General features: G+C 36.6%; 1 protein-coding gene and 1 long non-coding RNA gene across 2 annotated transcripts in view; both read left to right on the plus strand.

The window, feature by feature from the left end:
* Nucleotides 1-10087: 10087 nt before the first annotated feature.
* Nucleotides 10088-12253, plus strand: LOC140886264 (paired amphipathic helix protein Sin3-like 2). The gene is made up of 6 exons (XM_073292785.1): nucleotides 10088-10196; nucleotides 10289-10591; nucleotides 11339-11475; nucleotides 11723-11798; nucleotides 11879-11908; nucleotides 12089-12253. The coding sequence occupies exons 2-3, from the start codon at nucleotides 10360-10362 to the stop codon at nucleotides 11443-11445; spliced, it is 339 nt and encodes a 112-aa protein (XP_073148886.1). The 5' UTR covers nucleotides 10088-10196; nucleotides 10289-10359; the 3' UTR covers nucleotides 11446-11475; nucleotides 11723-11798; nucleotides 11879-11908; nucleotides 12089-12253.
* Nucleotides 12254-13351: 1098 nt separating this feature from the next.
* The window catches only part of LOC140886182 (uncharacterized), a 43649-nt gene continuing 35105 nt past the window's right edge, over nucleotides 13352-21895 (plus strand). The window contains exons 1-3 of the long non-coding RNA XR_012151460.1: nucleotides 13352-13383; nucleotides 13681-13731; nucleotides 13824-13911. This is a non-coding gene — a long non-coding RNA (uncharacterized lncRNA). The remainder of the gene's footprint in view (nucleotides 13384-13680; nucleotides 13732-13823; nucleotides 13912-21895) is intronic.

The raw sequence follows: 21895 nt of genomic DNA on the forward strand, positions 1-21895 counted from the left end.
TCGCGAGACACGTCAATTCGATTCATATTAGGATTGAAAAATAGTAATTTTGTCATAAAAAAATAATAATTTTTCATGAGTCGGGTTACTCGGGTACGTAGGAGATACATTTTAGAAAAATATTGATGGTGAGACAATATCGTAAAAGTTTTTTGGTGTGTATATATATATATATATATATTTATATTCATTTTGGGAGGAGATCTCCAAGATCCAAATGGAGCCTAGAAGACAAGAAATTAATTAGCTGTGGAATTTCTTCATGGCGGTGCGCGTGTAGTCAGGCCCATGCATCCCATTAATAATGATAAGCCATTTGGCTGGACTTCGCTGCAAAAACACCTACTTTAATTAAATAAATACAATATTTCTAGGGTCGAGTATTTCACAATTTACCAAAAGTGGTAGTTGGTTGTCCAATTCGGAGAAAATTATTTTTTTGGTTTAGTATGCTTGTCTTTTTGTCATTTTGGTTTACTATGTTGTGATTTCAGTTTTAACCTATTATTTTTTTTCATTTATTTTGGACAGTTTTAGTCATTTTTCTGACGTGATGCTCATGTGGCATCAATGCAACACAGATGTGGAACTGACATATGTAGTGTCATATAATCATTTTCTACGAAAAGAGACTAAAATTGCCAAAAATCAGAATATACAGGACAAAAACTAAAATCTTATAACAAAAAAAAATCAAAATCACAAAATGATAAAATTACCAAACTAAAATTGCAATTTTCCCTAATATTTGTAACTCATATTTCAAACCATGCAATAGCTCAAACTTTACATCTTGACAACTCACCTACACCCTAGCAGATAAATTTATTGTTCCTTAACAATATTTCTCCCAATAATGACATTACCTTAAAATTTACGTCTTATTAGAATATCTTGGAACTGAATAATGACATCAATTGGAAGATTCAGTGTTTGTCATTTTGACAAAAATTATAGTTGAGTGTAACTATCTAAACTATACAATCCACTACAACAAATTTGATGTACAACAACGTCTAAACGACAACGGTTTTGTAAAAAAACCGTTGTCTCATGAGCTTTCACAACGGATTTATTAAAATCCGTTGTCGTTTGCCTTATTTTGTTAAAGAACGACAACAGATTATGACCTACGACAACGAATTTTAAAATCTGTTGTCTATTAGCGCTTTTTTTATGGCCTACGACAACGGATATTAAAATTCGTTGTCGATGGGCGTTTTTTTATGGTCATACGACAACGGATTATGGCCTACGACAACGGATTTTAAAATCCATTGTTTTTTAGCGTGTTTTTTATGGCCTATGACAACGGATTCTACAAAACCGTCGTTGTATTATTATTTTATATATTAATAAAATTAAATTTTTTTAAATATGTTATAATGAGAAACACCCTTTCGTTCTCTTTTCATCTCTCGTCTCTCGTTTCTCTCCTCGTCGCTCTCACCCATCCATTATCAAACCCTAGCTGCCATAGCACTCTAGCCGACTTCAGATCGAGAGCGGTTGTAGAAGAAGGATCGATGATGGAAGGCTTTCGGTCACTCTCTCACTCCCGAGCATTTTCCAGGCGGCGGCTCCGGATACTACTTTACCCGGCGGCATAGGTGGATCTTGCAATGGAGCTAAGTACAGGCTCATGTCTCCGGCCAAGCTCCCGATCTCTAGGTCCACTTGTATTCCTCTCTGTTTTTTCAGGAAAAAATTTGACGAAAGGCGATTGGGGATTTTTTAGGCGTGATTAGGTAAGAAAATGCCTAAATACAAAGATGAGGTTCCTGCCGTTCGAGTGTATACAGTTTGTGATGAATACAAGTTTGTGACTAACTTTTTATTCCCCACAAATTCATTCTGTTTTAGTTTTGGATTTACTCAAGTAATAATTGGGTATCAAAATACTTTTACTGCAGATATTTTATTGTGAGGAACGTTCCGGAGCTTGGCTGCGGTGATGAGTTATTAAATTTATTCTCTACCTATGGCAAAGTTGAAGAGTGAGTGCTTGTTAATCATCCGATATTCGACATGGATGCATGTTTCACTATTAATAACTGGAAATTGGGCAGTTTCTGAATCATGTTTTCTTTTTATTCTTTATTTCCCCATAGAATTCATCTTGTTGTGCTTGGGGTTTATTGGTGTCAGTTATCACCTAAAAAATATAGGTTTATTCTGTGGAAGCAGAATTTTAGTATCAGTAATTGATTAATATTTTGATTATTTTGGTGTGTTTTGTTCAGATGTAAGCCGATGGATGATGAAGAGTGCGAGTCATTTACTGATGTTTACTGGATTAAGTTTCATCAGGTCAACAATGCCAGGTGATTTTAGTTACTAAATACTTCTATTCCATTCTCGAATACTTGTTTATATTCCTGTCAATCCTTAGGAGAAAATATAGCATATGGCATTCTTATCCGAGTTTTTGTTGTGAGGCTTAAAGATGGAGACGACTTCGACTCAAAATTACTGATATTGATTTTCTTAAAAAATATGTAGTTATTGGCCTCCCCATAGATGTGGCCTTACAGATTCAAGGTGCTCGCGTTTGCCCTTTATCAGCGATCACAGACACCAGATTAAGTGGTTTTCGTCCCTGTATTTGTTGTGATAGCTTGTTTTAAACAAAAATAAAACAAAAATTTCTGGCTAGAAAGGAGCGTCATGCTTTTAAAAGAGTGATGATGGAATGGAGACGAAGATATCTAAAAACTTTCGAAGAGAATTCATTTGTTCCTAGTTATGGTCCGATCAATTATTCTTTTCCCCCTTCAGGTCCGCAAATATTGGAGTGTTTATATGCTTGAAGTGCTGCGGAGTTCACAGAAGCCTTGGCACTCATATTTCTAAGGTGATTGACACTCGTTTACGAGATTTTTACCCTAACCTCTGAAGGGCCCCATTCAGTCTCTGCTAATGTCTTTGATTCCTTTTGTTTTCACCTCGTAATTTCTATCCTACTAGTTTTGTCCGTGACATTAGATGAATGGTCTGATGATTAAATTGATGCGATGATGGAGGTTGGTGGAAATGCGTCGGCAAATTCTATTTACGAGGCTTATATTCCTGAAGGAGTGTCAAAACCTGGACCAGACGCTGCCCATGAAGAGCGTTCAAGATTTATCAGGTGGGTTTAATTGTTAATTGGTGACCGTTTTTTTATTGAGATGAAGACCAATTGTTGTTTCTTTTTTAGTTTTGTTATTTACAGAACTTGTCACTTTACCCCACCTGTAAGACCAAAAATTAACACGAGGCTAAACACTTGATTTACAATTCTTGACTTGTATGTTGTAGGTCTAAATATGAGCTTCAAGAATTTTTGAAACCAAGCCTACGTATAATGTCAGGTGCTTCAAAAAAGCATTCTTTGCAAGCAAGTTTATCCAGGAAGATCATGGATAGTTTTTGATCTTCAGCTTCGTCACAAAAATCAGTATGTTAGATCGAATATCTTGGTTTTGTGAGGTGATATATGATTATGGTTTTAGGTCTTACGGTTGGATGGATTTCTAATTATATTTTCAGAGTTTCAAATAAGGAAATGACATATGCACAACAGCTACATGATTATGAAGTTAAAGTCATGGAGGTTGGTCATTTATTTGTCTACTTCAAAAATCATTTTTCTCGTCTGTTTTTGATGTCTTGTGCTATTTATTTGTATCCTTACTATTTATGCTCGATTGGCAGACTATCAGCATATCACTGACTAATTATACAGAGTTTATTCATTAGTAACTTATAGTTATTTGTCTGTAATAATCGTGAGAGATTTAATAATAAATTTAAGTGTAACATGCAAGAAGCTATATTGAGTAAGTTTAATTTCGTTGATACAAGTGTTGACTTTAATAACCATAAGATTTGTTATATTCTACTAATTATTAATTTTCACCCATTATTATGTTATACCTAAATATAGCTATTCTAGTACGATAAACACGCAGGTTGATTAGCATATATATGTGTTTGTTCTAAAAAATTGTGTAATCACTAATAATATGCAACTTAAGAAATAGTGATTGTAGTGACACATATAAAATGATATAGACAATGCTTCAATGGGCTCAGTATATCAGGTTAATTCGACCGAGCGTGTCTTATGTCATAAGTGAAATTAGTGATGCGTGTCTTATACCAAAAAAGGTGAAAGGTTTTACTTGGTATTTGATTTAATTCACCAAAAATGTTAGCCTTGGGTTTTTGTTGTCTGGAGAATAGCTGGTATTATGGAACATAGTTCTTGATTTGTTGCGAAGGAAATGACTGAGGCATGTTTGTTTTCAAATTTAACTGGTGCGAGCCAGGAACCTACCCCACTAAGTCCAATTAAACTTTTGTTTTGTTTGCTTATTTAACTAATCTTCTCTGTGAACTTAAATGGTTTGATCTTATCAATTATGATTTTTTCTCACCACAAACTATATGATTATCAGGTGAAGGGTGAAACTAACATAGCCTACATTTTCACTCGTTACTATTGCGCTTCATAACTCATATTTGGTGCAGCAGAATATTCAACATCAATTGAATTGCAGTCGCTGGTGTTGAACGAGGATTTCCAGCATACTCTGCGTGTGAGAACACTAACGTGGATGGGAAGCAAAAGATTATGTTCGCTTTGTTCACGTCTCTAGTCCTTAGTTTCTAAACTTTTTTTGCATTTTTCTGTAGTGTGCATTGAATTAGAATTTTAATTTCGAGTAATTTGTAATACTAAAAAATTGTATATGAAATTTTATTTATGAAATTTTAAATTTTTGTTTATTTATAATATTAAAATTTATATAAAAATTTTTATTTTTTTTTGTTTTTTATATAGAAAACGACAACGAATTTTATCCGTTGTCGTAGGGGGGTCTAAAACTGTTGTAACTGATGGTGTTGTCAAAACTGCGCCCCTACGACAACGGATTTTATCCGTTGTCATTTCTTTCAAAGACAACATATTTGTATCTACGACAACGGATAAAATCCGTTATCGTTGCCCCTCAAAGACAATGGATTTTATCCGTTGTCTTTGAGGGAAACGACAACGGATTTTATCCGTTGTCGTAGGGGAGCAGTTTTTACAACACCATCAGTTACAACGGTTTTAGATCCCGTACGACAATGGAGAAAATTCGTTGTCTTTTTGCGTTTTTCTTGTAGTGATCACTCAACACCACGTTTCTCTTAACAGAAACGATTTATTCTTCCCCCAATTTACATAAGTTATTTTATGACTTTTTAATATTTCAAAAGGTTGATAAATACAATTTACGGAATATTACTCTAGTAACAGTACCAGTAGCATATAGCCCCATATAGAGCTCTTGCCTAGCATTGGACCACAATGCACGTGCGGTGCACAAATTCTTGGAATTTAGTGGAAAATAAATTGTACATAATTTTTTTTACCCTTTTTATTTGTTGGTAATCAGATTGACATTTTTAATATTTTTCCAATATTACACTGCATATATAGCCCACAAACTCCCAACCAAGTTGTTTAAATTTTCATACATTAAAATTTTAATAACATGAAAACACCCGGTAGTACTGATTGAATTAGTACAAGGGCGGGTCCGTGGCACGAATTTCGATTCTAATATATTCTTCTAAATATTTTATGATCATTTCAAGTATATAAGATAATCTCCATTCAATTAAATTCTTGGGACAGTTGTGATATTATGTCAAATAAATATTTCAGTCAAACAAAAAAAGTTTGAAAACAATTAAAAGCTTCAACAGTTATTGATATCATGATATGATACTCTTGAATTTGAAATCCTTTCCTAAAGTCATGAACTCAGAATAATAAGAGCGAAATATACAAAACTCGTATGTTTGAGTCGTGAAGACCATCAAATGTTTTCATATCGAATCCCGACATCGTTAATTTTATATACCACAACCTTCTTATTATTATTATTATTATTATTATTATTATTATTATTATTATTATTCTGCACCATCGATTTTATCACGAAAATTTGGAAAGTTGACTGGGTTAATATATTTTTGAAAAATAAAAATTAATTAACCTCCCAAGTCTAGGATAATTTAATCAGAGAGATAATGTAGTGACCCACTTCGGAATCACAAACTAACAACATGCAATTAAAACTTAAACAACATTAATCAATTGATAACCACAGAAACTTAAATCAAATACTAACCCGACAGAATACAATCGGTAAATAACTGTAACCAGAAATAATAAACAACCCAATCGAAATACAAAGCACAAAAGGGTCAATCCCAACTAGCTCTGCTAACACCACCTGAGTCCAAAACCCCCTGGTCACCACCTGAGTCCAAAACCCCATGGTCCCTAACTACAAACTGGTCCCCGAACCTAGGAAACCTTAAAATTCCCCGCCGAATGGGGTGTCCAAGAAAAATACACGGACGTGAGCGATCAAATGCTCGGCACGAAGGTATGAGTATACACATGATATGAATGTAAATACAAATGAATGGGTATCGAAAACATATCACAATAAAAATCTCTACTCAGTCTGAAGGCATCATGGTATGTAGCATACTGGGCCGTCGCATCAGGAGGTGACTCTCATATCAAGAGGTATATATGGCATATCAGCAGATCAAAATCCATGGATCCACCATCCACTCAAACTACGGGGCTCAACAACCTCACTCCTTGCTATAACAAGGTATAGACTGAAAATGATAATCTATGCAACATAATATCAGTTACATAATCAATGCACATAGAATATGCCATATTAATCATGCACACATAGAACATGCATACTCAACCAAGATATCTCGGATAGTACGTCTGTATCTAGCTCTAATCAAGCAACTCAAGCAATCTAGCCACTCGGGTACTCAAGTCCAAGCTTATAAGAAGATAATTACTATATCACTTATCGCATACTAAAAGCCTAAACTAGACTAATAGCTACTCACAGAAGCTAATCAGAGTCTAGCAATATACATGCATCTGTCGTTAGCCTTTTGATGGCGATGACCTCAAAACCTAGGCACAACTCTGCTACGATCCCGGTAGCGCCTCGCTATCATCCAACCTTCGAAACAACACCTGGGATGACTAAAAACCAACAAGAAGAAAGTAGGAACCGAGAGATAAGAGAGGGAAATGAGCAAAGAATGAAGGTCTCGGCTCCCCTATTTATAGACCAAGATTGGAACGTCCGATCTCTCGTTCAGAGCTTCCGAACGCACTTCCAAACTTTCGATCGTCCTTCCGAACTCCCTCCTCTGAACACGTGTCCTTTGATTGTATAACATAGCTGTCGATAGAGTTCGGACCTATCAAACTAGGGGTTTAGAGTTTCCGAACTCATCCTTTTCAAGTCAAGTCAAGTCACAAATCAAAAAACCCATATTTGTCTATTGGGGAAACGTTCGGATCTTCTGAACTCAGGATCGGAGCATCCGAACTTCCCGGAGCTACCGAACTCAAATCTATCTTCCGAAGGGATCAGAACCACCGAACTGTTCCTAGATCAAGTTCGGACCTTCCGAACTATTCGATCTCTTGGACCCTTCCGGACCATTTTCGAACGTCCTGAATCTTATTTGCTACTTAATAATCTCAACCGAGAATTCATTAATCATTTTATAATCATTTAAAACATTCTTAGACAGTTAATCACTTATTTAAAAAATCATGCTACTACATTCTCCCCACCTTAAGAGATTTCGTACTCGAAATCAAGTCTTGGTCATTCCTGAGAATGTCCCTCAACAAGATTCCAAAACTACTGATTGATCATTGGTCTAAACCACAAGAGAATTTAACTTCTAGCAACCAAAAAATCCCGATCGAAAACACATACGTTCAGATCCTTTACCGGACTACAACATCCGCAATACTGAAATTAGTACTTATTCTAATACAATCACAATATATCCTTGAAATTGCACTGTATTTGGTACTAAGTCTCTATTGTCAAGCACCTCCTTGCTAAAGATTCACATTGTCATCTGTTAACTGCTTAGCTAAGACTAGCGAACAAGTCATCCTAATTTCCTTGTCCTCTCATCAGATGCGAAACTCAACTTCATAGGTAAAACTTTCTTTACTCTTGTTTCGAACAACTGAATACGGTCTAAACTGGCATTATACTAATGCATCTTAAAACTGATGCCACACTATAGCACTCTATATGATTGAAGTTATAAGCATCACTGGCCGAGTCAAAAAAGCTTAATCATCAAATTCCTTATTCACGCGGCCGAATTCAATGACAGTCTAATCACCTAATATCATAGCAGATATACAAGACTGGTCTTACTCTTGAATCCCATTAATTCACGTGAAAATTTCCATCGAACCACTAAGCGATCTCCTAAAATCCTTACAGATCTCAACGCACTGGCAGTTGATCACAATAGCTGGTACCACACCAAGTCAAGATTCCTTAGATATCTAATTTATAAAAATTATAATCAACAGTGGTGTTTCCTAACTAGACTGTACCATGATTATCTCATTAGATCTTGCAACACTATGGCTAGAAATATCATCAATTAGCACCATCAATAGACAGTACGAGTAGTCCTTCTAACAACTCACATGCTACCGGCTCACACTGAAGGAACGATACTGACTTACAGATCTGAGTTAATACCACTCAACTAGCCACGGAACACCCTTGCAGAATTGCAATCATCTATTGCAACTAGCCACTAATAAAATCTGGAAACACACTGCTTCTGCGATAATCCTTTAGGTAGTCGACATTCAACTATCTTGTGTCGTCATCAAGTAAATGTATACGATTCAAACTCCAATGTATCACCTTTCTGATCTGACACTGGTTCTGATATCTCCAATGTTAATCCTCGATTGACAACTGTCTACGATATTTTCTATTGGCTAACTGTGCCAAAGCTTTCATCCCAGAGTCAAAACCTTCAAATAAACCGTTGATGAGAAAACAGAACCGAGTTACTCTAGATACTACAGGCGAATTCAATATACTGAAAGGATACTACTATTGCAAGAATTAGCGAAAATCTCCGCCAAATCATCTGCACTATGAAAACGTCGTTGTCCACAATTCACATGTCCTTTCAGACAGAAGCATTCATGTTCATACCATGAAAAATACAATCTCGAAAACTGCTCACTACAACAAATATGGTCATACACAACACTATAAAGACAACGGTTTTCAACGAAAACCGTTGTTGTTTACTCTTTAACAACAATTTTATTTAAAACTGTTGTAATATGTCCAAAAAAACACGCTCATACACAACAGTTTTTCTAAAAACCGTTGTGTTTAATAGTTCAAAGACAACGGTTTTAATTAACTGTTGTCTATGAGAGGTAACACATTTTTCTTAGCCTACGACAACGGTTTTTAATAACCGTTGTCTATGAGCGGATTTTTTCAACCTACGACAACAGTTTTTATTAACCGTTGTCTATAAAAGTATATTTTGTGATATACAACAACGGTTATTCCATACTTTACTCATCCGTTGTGGTTTGGTTTTAATATTATATTAAAAATTAAACGCACTTATTTTCTCTCTCTCTCTCGTCACTCTCACTCTCACACTTATTCCCCTCTTCGCCGCCCCGCTTCGAAACCCAACCCTAGCTTCTCTTCACAGCTCACCGCCCTCTCCCCCGCCCTGCTCCTTCCAGTTCCTCCACCCACCTCCGCCCCTTACCCGAGCTGAAATACCACCCACCCATCGCCTCCAAATACCTCCTTGGCATTCATCGCCGTCCCTTGAATTCTCCCCCTCCTCTTTGCGCTTGCGGTTCGTTGTTAAATGTTTGGGGTAAATTATGCATCGGTTCACCTAACCATGGTGTTGACTCCAATGTAGCGAGGAATTTCGACCTGAATCTTCAAAGTCGTGCCCTGTTCGACCGTAGTTGCGTGAGAAGTTTGATTTTTAAATTTCTTTTCATTTCTACTTTTCTGTTCGACCGTAGTTGCATTTGATGGAATTTCGACCTGAATCTTCAAAGGGTGCAGTGTTTGTGCGAACAAGACTTTTTCCTTTTCACGTTTTTGGGTTTTGGGGGAATCGTTTTTTGAAGTTTTGATGACCATCCAGATCTCCTTGACGAGTTCACTAGATTTCTTCCAGATTCTTTTGCTCCGCATGCATCTTTTGGCCGTCCTTTTCACCGTTATGACAAGAGGAGCTCTGCCATGCTCCCAATGATACATACTCTGATGGATAAGGTATTGTTTTTTGTCATCTATTCGTCTTACGATACCACCATTTACCTTTTTTCACTGGCTTCCAATTGAAAATTATGCCTACAAACTTCCAGCAGCGACCACGACGGGATCGTATCATTGGCCCCCCCATGGAGAACGTGATCTTAGTGTTGAGCGTCCAGATATGGATGATGAAAAGACAGTTGTGAAGTTGCATAAAGATCAGAAGAAGCATGTAGACAAGGAGAACAGGGATAAAAGAAATCGTGATCAAGAAGACATAGACCCTGAAAATGAAAACAATGGAGACATTGGCATGCACCGGCTCCCTGATAGAAATAAATCTGCTAAGAAAGTCGGAGAATTTGGAGGAAACTCAAATCTCGCATCCTATGATGACAAAGATGCATTGAAAAGTGAGTTAAAATCTTAAAGAAGCCCCCGTTGTTATTTTATTTGTTGAAAGTTTGGTTTGACTTCGTATGAACAATGGTCGTCCTAAAACATTTTATCTGACAAAAAAATTGGTGATGCTGCTGAATATTAGTCTGTCAAGTGATAATTGAGTGTTATGCATGACATGCTTAACAATATTTTTTTTTCAAGAATCAAGGATAAAAGGGAAATTCAAGTTAAAGCGGGAACTAGTTAAAGAAAGCGAGTAAATCTTCCTCTATGATTTGTCCTTTTGCACTGTGCTTCTGGTAACGATAAATCCTTAGCATGTTCAACATAACAAAGAATAAACATTTAAACATTTAACACATTTTTTGTTTTCTATAGTATTTTAGGAAATAGTCTTACGAGATAGAAAAAATTGTTTAGTATTAATATTTTCCAAGGAAACAATTTTAATTGTGCATATCACATCATGTAATTATTTGTTTGGTAATAAACATTCTTGTTATATGTGAGTCGGGATTTGAAAAAAAGTAGATATTTTAAAATGTTAAACTATGTTATATCTTTTAAAAATATAACCCAAGAATAGAGAACTTTGTTGAGCGGCGAAGAGATAAATTAAATGTAATGATTATGTTGAAAATTTAGAAACTAGTAAATATATTTTTGGTACAAATATTTAAAAGGTGATGAGATATATTTTTGTTTTGGGAAAAGAAAAATGAAACTAACTTGGCATAATAGAGTTTGATTTCGCACAGGCATGTACAGTCAAGAGTTCACGTTCTGTGAAAAAGTTAAAGAGAGGCTTGGCAGTAAAGATGATTACCAGGAATTCCTGAAATGTCTTCACATTTACAGCACATAAATCATTGCAAGGAAGGAGCTGCAGGGATTGGTACGCAATCTATCACAACATTTCACAATCACGGATATCGGGGTTTAGAGATCTCATCACTTGCTTAATTTAATTGTTTTTTTTTTTCAGAAGTTGTCGCATATCTGCTCGCCCAATTTTCTCTATATTTAACTTTCACAAGTGCTTTAAAAAGCTCTTAACTCTTCCTATGTCCTTTCCGCCCCTTAAATTTGGTTGGAATGTGTGAATATATTGCTCTGTCCAGCTCTTACATATGTGCTTTCAGGTTGCTGATTTACTTGGAAAATTTCCTAACCTTATGGAGGGATTTAACGAATTTTTTGAACAGATTGAGAGAATTGGTAATTGCTGAGCTTCACTTGGGTGGATTTGTATTATGTATTGAATCATTTTGTGTTCTTATTGGTAGTGTGTTGTGCAGATGGATTTCTGGCTGGAGTTATGAGCAAAAGTATGTATTTCCTCCCACTGAAGATTATTGTTTAGAGCATTTATATATCTGTTTGTGCGTCTACTTACTTGGAATAACTGGCCTCCTCTTCCTGACTTATATGACAAAAATTATCCGGACTATAAGCAGCTATTCAGTTTATGGTTGTATAGTTTAGCAACAAAGCTTTATTTATTGCAGAAACATTATGGACTGAAGGAAATTCCTCGAAAGCCTTGAAAATAGAGGAGAAAGAGAAAGAACAAAGGTGTGAAGTGGAAAATGGGAAAGAGAAGGAGAGATACAATCTAAAATACTAGGGAAAGTCCATTCAAGAACTTGACCTTTCTGATTGTCGAAGTTGTTCTCCCAGTTATAGGTTAAAAACAATGTTTAGTGAGTATGCTTGATGTTTGTTAGCATCACTTTATTTTCTGTATATTTTCCATCCATCCAGATGATAGTGAATGAAGTTAGATTTTTATTGTTATTTTGTCTAACTATCCCCATTTGTGATCCAGTATTGCAAATTAACTTTGTCTAACGAGCATATTGTGTTGGTGTCAAGATATATTCAGTTATTAACAAGACCGTTTCAAATTATTAACAAGTGTTAGCACCTCTTGTAAAATATGATCTGAAAAGGAGTGGAATTGAATTTCGCATCCATTTGGAGCCTTCTAATTTGAAACAAAATGCAGGGTATCCTATTTTTTGATAGGACGAGGGATGAAGTTCTTGATAGCATTCATGCGGATTTACAGGCAAGTATCCTAACAATCATAGCATATGAAGTTCTTGCTATGATTTGTAGAAGCATATTTATTTTTTGATGTTGTTCTTAATAGGATATTTATCACTGTATTTCATCTGCACGAATATGTGATTATGCTGTGTAATTTGTGGCTCGACTGTTCGAGGATAATGTATCATCTTTAAGTCCTAATGAGTATTTTTTTACATCTTGCGTCTGATTCTACTCTATGGTGGAAAGCACTTGAATATTTTTCATATTAGCTTGATTGTATGTCCTTGCATCATTTAGGCATATCTATTCCCGTTTGAGATAATTTGCTATAGAGTATCTTTCTGTCTGTTTTCCTACCTACAAGAATTTTATGGTTATGTTTTTGTGCTTTTAGGAACATTATTATATTTTCATGATAGTATGCAGAGATGCACAATAGAGCGTGTCTTTAGTTATTGCTTTCATCAATTTTTATAAATATGGTAATGATGCTATTTTCACCGGATAAAGGTGCTTTTTATGCTTTTTAGTGATCATGAACTTTATAAGGGATGCAGGTAGCAATTTGGCGAGATCCCAGAACAAAAAAGATTGATCATAGCTTTCAAAAGAACATAACAAGTAGGTTTGCTATTTTGTCGATCAGTGCACCAAGTATTGTTTGTTTTCCTTGTTGATGTGCTGACATTTTTTCCATCCATACAATCTGGAAGGATCTGAGGACAGATTTGATGCTAGTTCCTGCGGGGTAATGCATCGATTTAACAAAAAATCCTGCTTTGTTTTCTTTCAATCTCGTATTTACTGTGTCAAATGCTTCTCTTCAATCCATTAACATGAACCTGTTGTAAATAAATGTGAAGTACTTACCCAAGAAATTTCTGATGAAGATGATGCCTTTAGAAGCATTAATATCTTGTGTGCAACTAGTTCCCCCCCAATGTTTAGTTTATTTTCCCGCTTTGCATACTCAAAGATGGCAGATTGAGTTACAATTTGTTGGATCTGGTTCATCCATTGTTTCTTGTTATGAATTTGGGTGCAGATGTTCCAGAACCTGTTGCAAAGAAAAGCTCGAAAGGATCTCTTGATAGAGGTGTATACATGGTCATGATTTTATTTATTGAAGTAACAAGTGAATTTTTGTAGATGAAAATGGGAATGACTCATGTCTGAAATATTTTGCAGATATTTCTCTTGCGAAATTCGAAGGTGACAAGAAGCTGTCGCACATCAAGGCTTGGGAGGAAAATTGAAAAAACAAAGTGGAGTACAAGTAAGGCTCTGATTTCTCCGGATATCACTTTTAAATTTCTTGTGAACAATTGTAAGAACTCGTGTTTTAGCTATGAAATGTGGGGAAGAATGGATTTCGATGGGGTGAATTCTTGACTTTGAGAGATTTATGTAATTTTTTTTTTGAATTTACTTGAACTGTTCGAGATTGTGGTCACAATTTAGTGTGATGGAATAGGGCTCAAAAGAAGGTAGCATATATACCTTCATGAGAGAACACCATGCCAATTCCAAATCATGGACTGGGTAGTTGTCATCGTGAAGATTCAGCTGTCTAGAAGCGTATGCGATCACATGTTCATTCTGAGTCAGGACACAACCTAACACCTGAAGAGAAGCATCAGTGTATACCACATACCCTCCAGATCCTGACGGTAATGCCAACACCGGCACAGAAGTCAACCGCCGTCGAAGTTCACAGAAATTCTCCTCACACTCGGAGGACCACTCAAAATCAACACCCTTGCGGGTAAGCTGCGTCAACGGTCGGGCTAGCTGAGAGAAGTTCAAAATGAAGCGTCGATAATATCCTGCTAAACCCAGAAAACTACGGATCTCAGCAACCGTCGTTGGACGCGACCAATTAAGAACAACCTCAATCTTGCTCGGATCAACTGAAATCCCCTCCCTAGATATGATATGGCCAAGAAAGACCACTCGATCTATCCAGAACTCACACTTGCTCAGTTTGGCGTACAACTGCTCGTCCCGAAGAGTCTGCAGTACCAACCGCAAGTGAGAAACATGCTTTTCCGCATTACGTGAATACACGAGAATATCGTCAATGAAGACCACGACAAACTTGTCTAAATACTCCCTGAAGACACGGTTCATCAGATCCATAAATATCCGGCGCATTAGTCAATCCAAATGGCATCACTAGAAACTCATAATGCCCATAGAGAGTACGGAATGCAGTCTTGGCTACGTCCTGATCTCGGACTCTCATCTGATGATACCCAGACCGCAAGTCGATCTTGGAGTAAACCGAAGTACCCTGCAGATGGTCAAACAAGTCATCAATGCAAGGCAATAGATATTTGTTCTTCACAGTAACTCGATTCAGCTGCCGAGAGTCAATGCACAACCGCATAGACCCGTCCTTCTTCTTTACAAAAAGAACAGGAGCTCCCCAAGGAGATACACTAGGATGAATGTACCCCTTGTCCAAAAGATCCTGTAACTAATTCTTTAACTCACGCATCTCTGACGGAGCCAGACGATACGGTGCTCGAGAATTAGGCGAAGTACCCGGCATCAACTCTATGCCAAACTCGACTTCCCTAGCAGGAGAAAAACCCGGAATCTCATCTAGAAATACATCTGGGAATTCATCCACAACAGGAATACTCTTTATCCCAATACTCTCAGCGAACAAATCAACTGCATAGATAAGGTAGCCTTCCCCGCCAGACTCTAGAGCTCGACAGACTCTCAAAGCTGATACCAAAGGCATCGGGGGTCGCGCTCCCTCACCATAAAAAAACCAGCTATCACTCCCATCCGGATGAAAGCGTACTAATCTCTGATAGCAGTCCACTAAAGCTCGATAGGTAGTCAGCATGTCTATCCCCAGAATACAATCGAAATCATCCATCGCAAGGACCATGAGATTCGCCAACAGAATGTTCGCTTAGAACTCTAAAGGACAACCCATCACTAGACGCTTGGCCAAAGCAGATTGACCCGTCGGAGTAGAAACAGAAACTACTACGTCTAGTGCAATGCATGGTAACTTATGCCTCTTAACAAAACGTGCAGAAATGAAGGAATGAGATGCACCAGTGTCAATAAGTACGATAGCAGGTATACCATAAAGTATAAATGTACCTGCGATGACCTTCTCATTCTCCTCCGCAGCCTGATCATGCCTCAAGGCAAACAACTGACCAGAAGCCCGCGGCCTCAAATTAGAACTCCCAGCAGGCTGTCCCTGCGACCTCTGCTGAACGGTGGCCTGAGAACCTGATCCTGAACCAGAACCGCCTCCCCCAGATAGTGGACAATCCCTCCGGATATGACCAACCTCTCCACATCGGAAACAAGCTCCAGAAGCTCTATGGCACTTGTCTGACGGATGGTTCTTCCTGCAATGGTCGCACTTGTCCTTATTCCCAAAGTGAACTAAACCTCCAGAACCAGAGGAAGAAGTAGATCCGGACTTCTTGAAAGATTGGGCACGGGGACCCAAAGAACTCGCAGGCCTCGACTGAGAAAAAGACCTGTTCCGCCGAATCCTGTCCTTTGCCTGGTGACAACGGCTCACCAAACCCACGTAGGACATGTCATCACCGACTGCTACACAGTCATGGATATCAGGGTTAAGGTCCTGAAGGAACAGATTATACTTCATCTCAGAGCTGTCAGCAATCTCAGGGCAATAGGATAGCAGATCAAAAAACTTCTGCTGATACTCGTCAATAGACATGGCTCCCTGTCGCAGACTTAGTAGCTCGTCCGCCTTCGACTGACGGAGTGCAGGAGGAAAATACAGCTTCTGAAAAGCTGTGCGGAACTCGGCCCAGGTGGCCACTCCTCTCGCCTTAACAAAGGGTGCAGAAGTAAACCTCCACCACTTATGAGCTCGCCCATCCAGAAGATAGCCACAAGGGTCTCCATCTTCTGCTCCTCAGTGCAGTGGAAAGTCTGAAAAGTCGTCTCCATGCGGTCTAACCAGTTCTCTGCATCCTCCGGAGACTCACCTCCAACCAAGGGCTTAGGACCCATCTGCAAGAATCGGCGCACGCTAAAACGGTCCTCATCACGACGACGATGACGGTCCCAACGACGCACACGATCTTCATCTCCCCAGCGTCCACCTCCACTACCATGGCTACTCTGGTCATCGTAGTTTGCCATCTACAAAAGTACCTCACGGTTACCTTATGCAGAATCTAAATCCCAAGAATACTATGCATGCTCTGATATCATAAATGTAGTGATCCTTACCCGGATCACCTACTAAACAGAACTTAGGCATGCAATTAACTTAATTAAATAGAAATCAGAATTCAACTGCAGAAACCGTAACATTTATACAATCCCAAAAAAAGGAATCTGCAAATATCCAAAATAATATACAACCAAATCGAATAGCTGTATAAACCCAAAACAATAAAATAAAAACCTAAACGAAGCTCCAGCTGATCAACCACTGCCTAGCCCCTCTTGGATCCACCCGCCTCGTCCAATCGCAAACATGCCCCATGGAATAGGGTGTCCAGAAATACAGAGTACAAGACGTGAGCATTAAACGCTCAGCACGAGAGTATGAGTATACATGCATGCAAAGTGAACTCCCTATAAACTCGAGGTCAAGGATCAGAGAACAAAGACAGACCGGGCCCTGGTATGTAGCACGCTGTGCCGTCGCTTCAGGAGGTGGCTCCCATACCAAAATACCAATGGATATGCCGGACCCAAATCGATGGAAGTTCAACCACTAACAGGATAGGGTAAAACCCTACTATAGACATCTCGAACAAGATAGCTCAATATGCAAATGTATGCAGCATAAATCAATGACATATAAATCATAGAGTCACATAATACATGCATACTCAGTCAAGATATCTCAAACAGTACTTTCGTACCTCAAATACTACGCAAGTTCTATCAGCCCTAGGTCCACGCCTATAATCCGCGCTACACTGCCAAATGATACTACTATCATTATAGTGCTCTAAAAACCTTAACTAAGCTAAAGCATACTCCTAAATATTTTTAAGAAGCAAAAGCTATACCTTCGTCCGTCGTTAGCCCTTTGTTGTCGATTGCCTCAAAACTAGGCCACAGCTCCGCTACGACGCCTGGATCGCTATGCACTTCCGGATTCCTGATGAGATGCCTAGAATTCCCTAGATCTGAGTTAGAAGTGTAACGTCCCGTATTCTAGAACATTTAATAAAATAGTTGCGGAAAAGGTTGGAAAATTTTTTCATAACTTAAAAGTCATACAGCGAGTGCATCACACCAATTCCAAAAGAATTTAAAATCTAAATCTTTAACAATAGAACTCATGACTCCGTGTTCACGAAGTCTAATAAACACTGATGCAACTCAATAACAAAGACCATTTAAAATACGGCACGTAAAAACTTACTACTAACATTTAAATAGGAAAAGAGAATGTGAATTCAATTAATTATTATATAAATAAAATACAGTTGAAAGCAATTGAGAAACTCACTTAACAACTATCAAACTGAAATGAATATTTAAAAGACGAACCATTTGAGATCCTCAAAACTCATCTTTAGAAGACTGACCATGAAAATAATTAAACCATTACTTTTGAACATCGTAAATAAAATATTGTAACAACATAACATAAATAAACATAGGTAAATATTTTCTTTTTAAATACATCAAAGCTTTTGAACTATTGTGTCATGCAATGTCTTCGCCTCTTGGACTCTTCAGCCGTGCTACCAAAGCTTTTTAAATCAAAACTGCTAAAACATCTGCACCATTCAAGTATAGTGAGTCTAAAGGACTCAGCAAGATTAAAATATACATATCGATGTCATTATAGCTTCAAAATAATTTAAACTTAAAATGACTTGAACATACATAACATGATACCTTGAACTTGAAGAATTTTTAATGTAAACATCATGGAACTTTAAACTTAAAATCTTGAACATGAACTTCAAAACTCTTAAAAGATGCAAGAAACTTAAACTTGGACATCAACTTACTTAACTTAAATCTTGAAAGTATACCTCATGCATATTCTCAAAACTTTACCATTTCATTCTTAAATGAACGTTTACACATAACATCTAATGTAAATCATGCAATTTGAGCATACAATTATTCATGAACATAAACCATGAACATAACATAAAAACTTATCACTTTGGGGTGATGAATTATGTGAAATTGTGGCAACCTTCATAATGGGCACATTCATCTTTCTTTCCTGTTGATCAACAAGCATATGACACTAAGCCTCATAACATTCGTTCATTCCTTTTCGGAGGCTCCTCCAGAGCTCATCTCGGAAGACCTAACCCGTACATTGAGCCGTATTTGGGAGGGCTGCTCCGGAGCCCAAACCGGAGCACCGTTCCCGTATTGCCACCACAAAGACACATAAGACATCAAAATATTTTCATGCATCAACATATTATATCTTCATAATTCAACATAGCATTATTCATTCATGCTTCATCATTTTCATTTCATCAACATATCATTTCATCCATCCTGAAGCATCATTGAAACATCATAATTTCCATCTTAACTTTTGTTTCATGAACATAAAACTTTACTCGATAACTTCGTGCATGTAATAAATGATAAAAATCATACTTTCATATTGAACATAGGTTTCATGAAAGAAACTTAGACATTTACATGCATCACATAGCATAATCGATCCACGTAAGTCGTTCTTGTCGTTCTTGACTTAAAACTTGAAATTTGCATAGAAACTCTTAAATATATTTTAGAAGCCTTAAAAGATCATAACCATGAATTTAGGACCCTAAAATAAAATATTAAAATCATAAATTTCGAATGAAAGGGGCTCCCGCTCAACTTCTAGGCGCGGGCACGCCTGACCTGCGCAACTGGTTCATTTTGCTCGCTCCAAAACTCTATTCCTAAATCAGAATCTGAAAAAGTGGTAAACATGAAAGATGTAGATCTTGATCTTGCCTTTCGAATGCCAAAAACCTCACCTAAAATAGAGTTTTCAGTAAAATGTTATACTGATTCCCCCGAGATGTGTCACTGCCAGAAAGTCAAAACATTTGACACACTTCGGAGTGATTTTGGCCAATCTTCCAAACTGATTTTGATAAAACTCAAAACACAAAAGTTGTAGATAAATAAGTTACTTTCCAAATAGAATTGGCCTCATATCATTTGGATCAATACACTAATTTTTATCCTCAAAGTCATAACAAGTATCGGTATTCCGGTGTCATCGGACACAACTTCAACACTTTAACTTCAAACATATACTTCTTTTACCCAAAATCCTAACTTCATAAATCATCAAAACTCATTTTCTTGTAATTGAAAATGGATTAACTAACTTCAAAACACTAAAATATTAAATGATTTTGCTTCAAAACTTTTAAACCGTAAATACTATCAAAATTTCTCAACTTCTTCAAAATCTCAAAAATTCATTTTCTTTCAATTAAACATCAATTTCTCACATTTAAAACTTTCAATAACATCATAATATCACCTTTAAAACTTCCAATAACATCATAATCTTCAAAAGAATCATTATTTTCTACACATCTATCAAAAACTTGTCAAGAACGACCACGCTTCACAATTTCAAAACTTCATAACTTGATACTCGTAATTTCATGCTTCTTCAAAATCATAAACCATTAAAACATGCACATAAACATACATTTTCATATTAAAATAATTATAATCTTGAATGGGTTTCAAAACCTTAAAATACTTGTTGAAAAACTTGCCTTAACCGTATATGGAGTTTATCCGGATTCTTGGCAACGAGCTAGCCTTGGCACGAGTGGACTTGGAAGCTTGGATTACCTTGGAAGATGAAGAACCGCAGGAGAAAGACTCCAAAGAAGAAGATGAGGAAAATGATAGAGGAAGGGGGGGAATTACGTGAGGTAGAGAGTAATGGGGTGGGGTAGAGGGTAGATAGATGGAAATGATAGGAATTAATACGACATGTGTGGTGTTGGATACATAAAACGTAGTCAGTTCAACACGCCTAAAATCGAATTATTGAGATATTCTCTACTCGAGGTTAAAAATAAAATTATGGCAATATTATACTCAAAATACTCGTAAGAATATTTCTTATGATCTCGTGCATAGGTTAGTCTCGTTCCTTCTGTCCAAAATTAATTCAAACGTAAAAACATTTAAATATCTTGTAAGGCATAAATATGTATTAGATATATACCTAACATCAAATAATTTAAATCATAACTCTACACTTCATAATTAAAGTGCATAAAACAATTAAAATCATTTAACATAACACATGAAATCATTTAATTAAGAATAAGTATTAAATCTTGATTAAATAAAATAAAATAAAATAACTTAAAACTCATTTAAAATTCTTTTAATAAATCATGAATAGATTTATGGATTTTTCGGGTATTACAATCTACCCTCCTTAAAGTAATTTCGTCCTCGAAATTTGACTGATCAATCTCCAAAATTATAAAATTTTCCTCAACTAATCCATACAATCCCACACTTACATGTCTAGTTTCCAATATTATTGTCTTATAAATCAACAATCTGCTGCGCACTCTGATAAAAATTTATCTTTCTTATTTACAATTCTAATCTTATCAAATCAAAACATATCTGTTCGAATCTGCCACGAATCCGCTTGAAGATTTAATTCAGATCGAAACATATCTTTTTATGTCGGCCATGAATCTGCTTTAAGACTTAATTCAGATCACCAAAATCCTCAATATCTTCAGACACGTGATTTTTACTCAAACGCTAGCTAAAAGTCAAAGAAAACGGTAACAAAACGACTTGTTTTCTACTTCTTTTGCCCTATAAATTTGATCACAAAACAAATTTCAATCACACTCAACTTACCCTTCGCACACAAGGTATTTCTCCAAGAACTCAAAGAAGAAGAAGATGACATTTTTAATGTTATTCATTGAAACCATCATGATTATCCTTCTCATGTACCTTGTATTTACCGGTGAATATCCACCCGAACTTTTTTATTTGTTCTTACAAATGCTTGTACTCCTTTTTCTTCCATTATATTGTATTGTCGTAATAATAGAGCTTAATTAAACCCAATCAAATTCTCAAATTCATCTGCTAAAACTTAGCATTCAAAGTATTAATTTCAAAAATAAGTTTGTTCCAACAAACTTAACCTTGTAAATTTCAAAAGTAATTTCACACGTCAACAAATTTTCGTCTCAAAGCTTAATCCAAAATCATTCTTCTTAAAATCCAAAGCAACAAAAATC

Source organism: Henckelia pumila, chromosome 3, assembly GCF_033568475.1.
Source record: "Henckelia pumila isolate YLH828 chromosome 3, ASM3356847v2, whole genome shotgun sequence".
Classification (NCBI taxonomy): Eukaryota; Viridiplantae; Streptophyta; class Magnoliopsida; order Lamiales; family Gesneriaceae; genus Henckelia; species Henckelia pumila.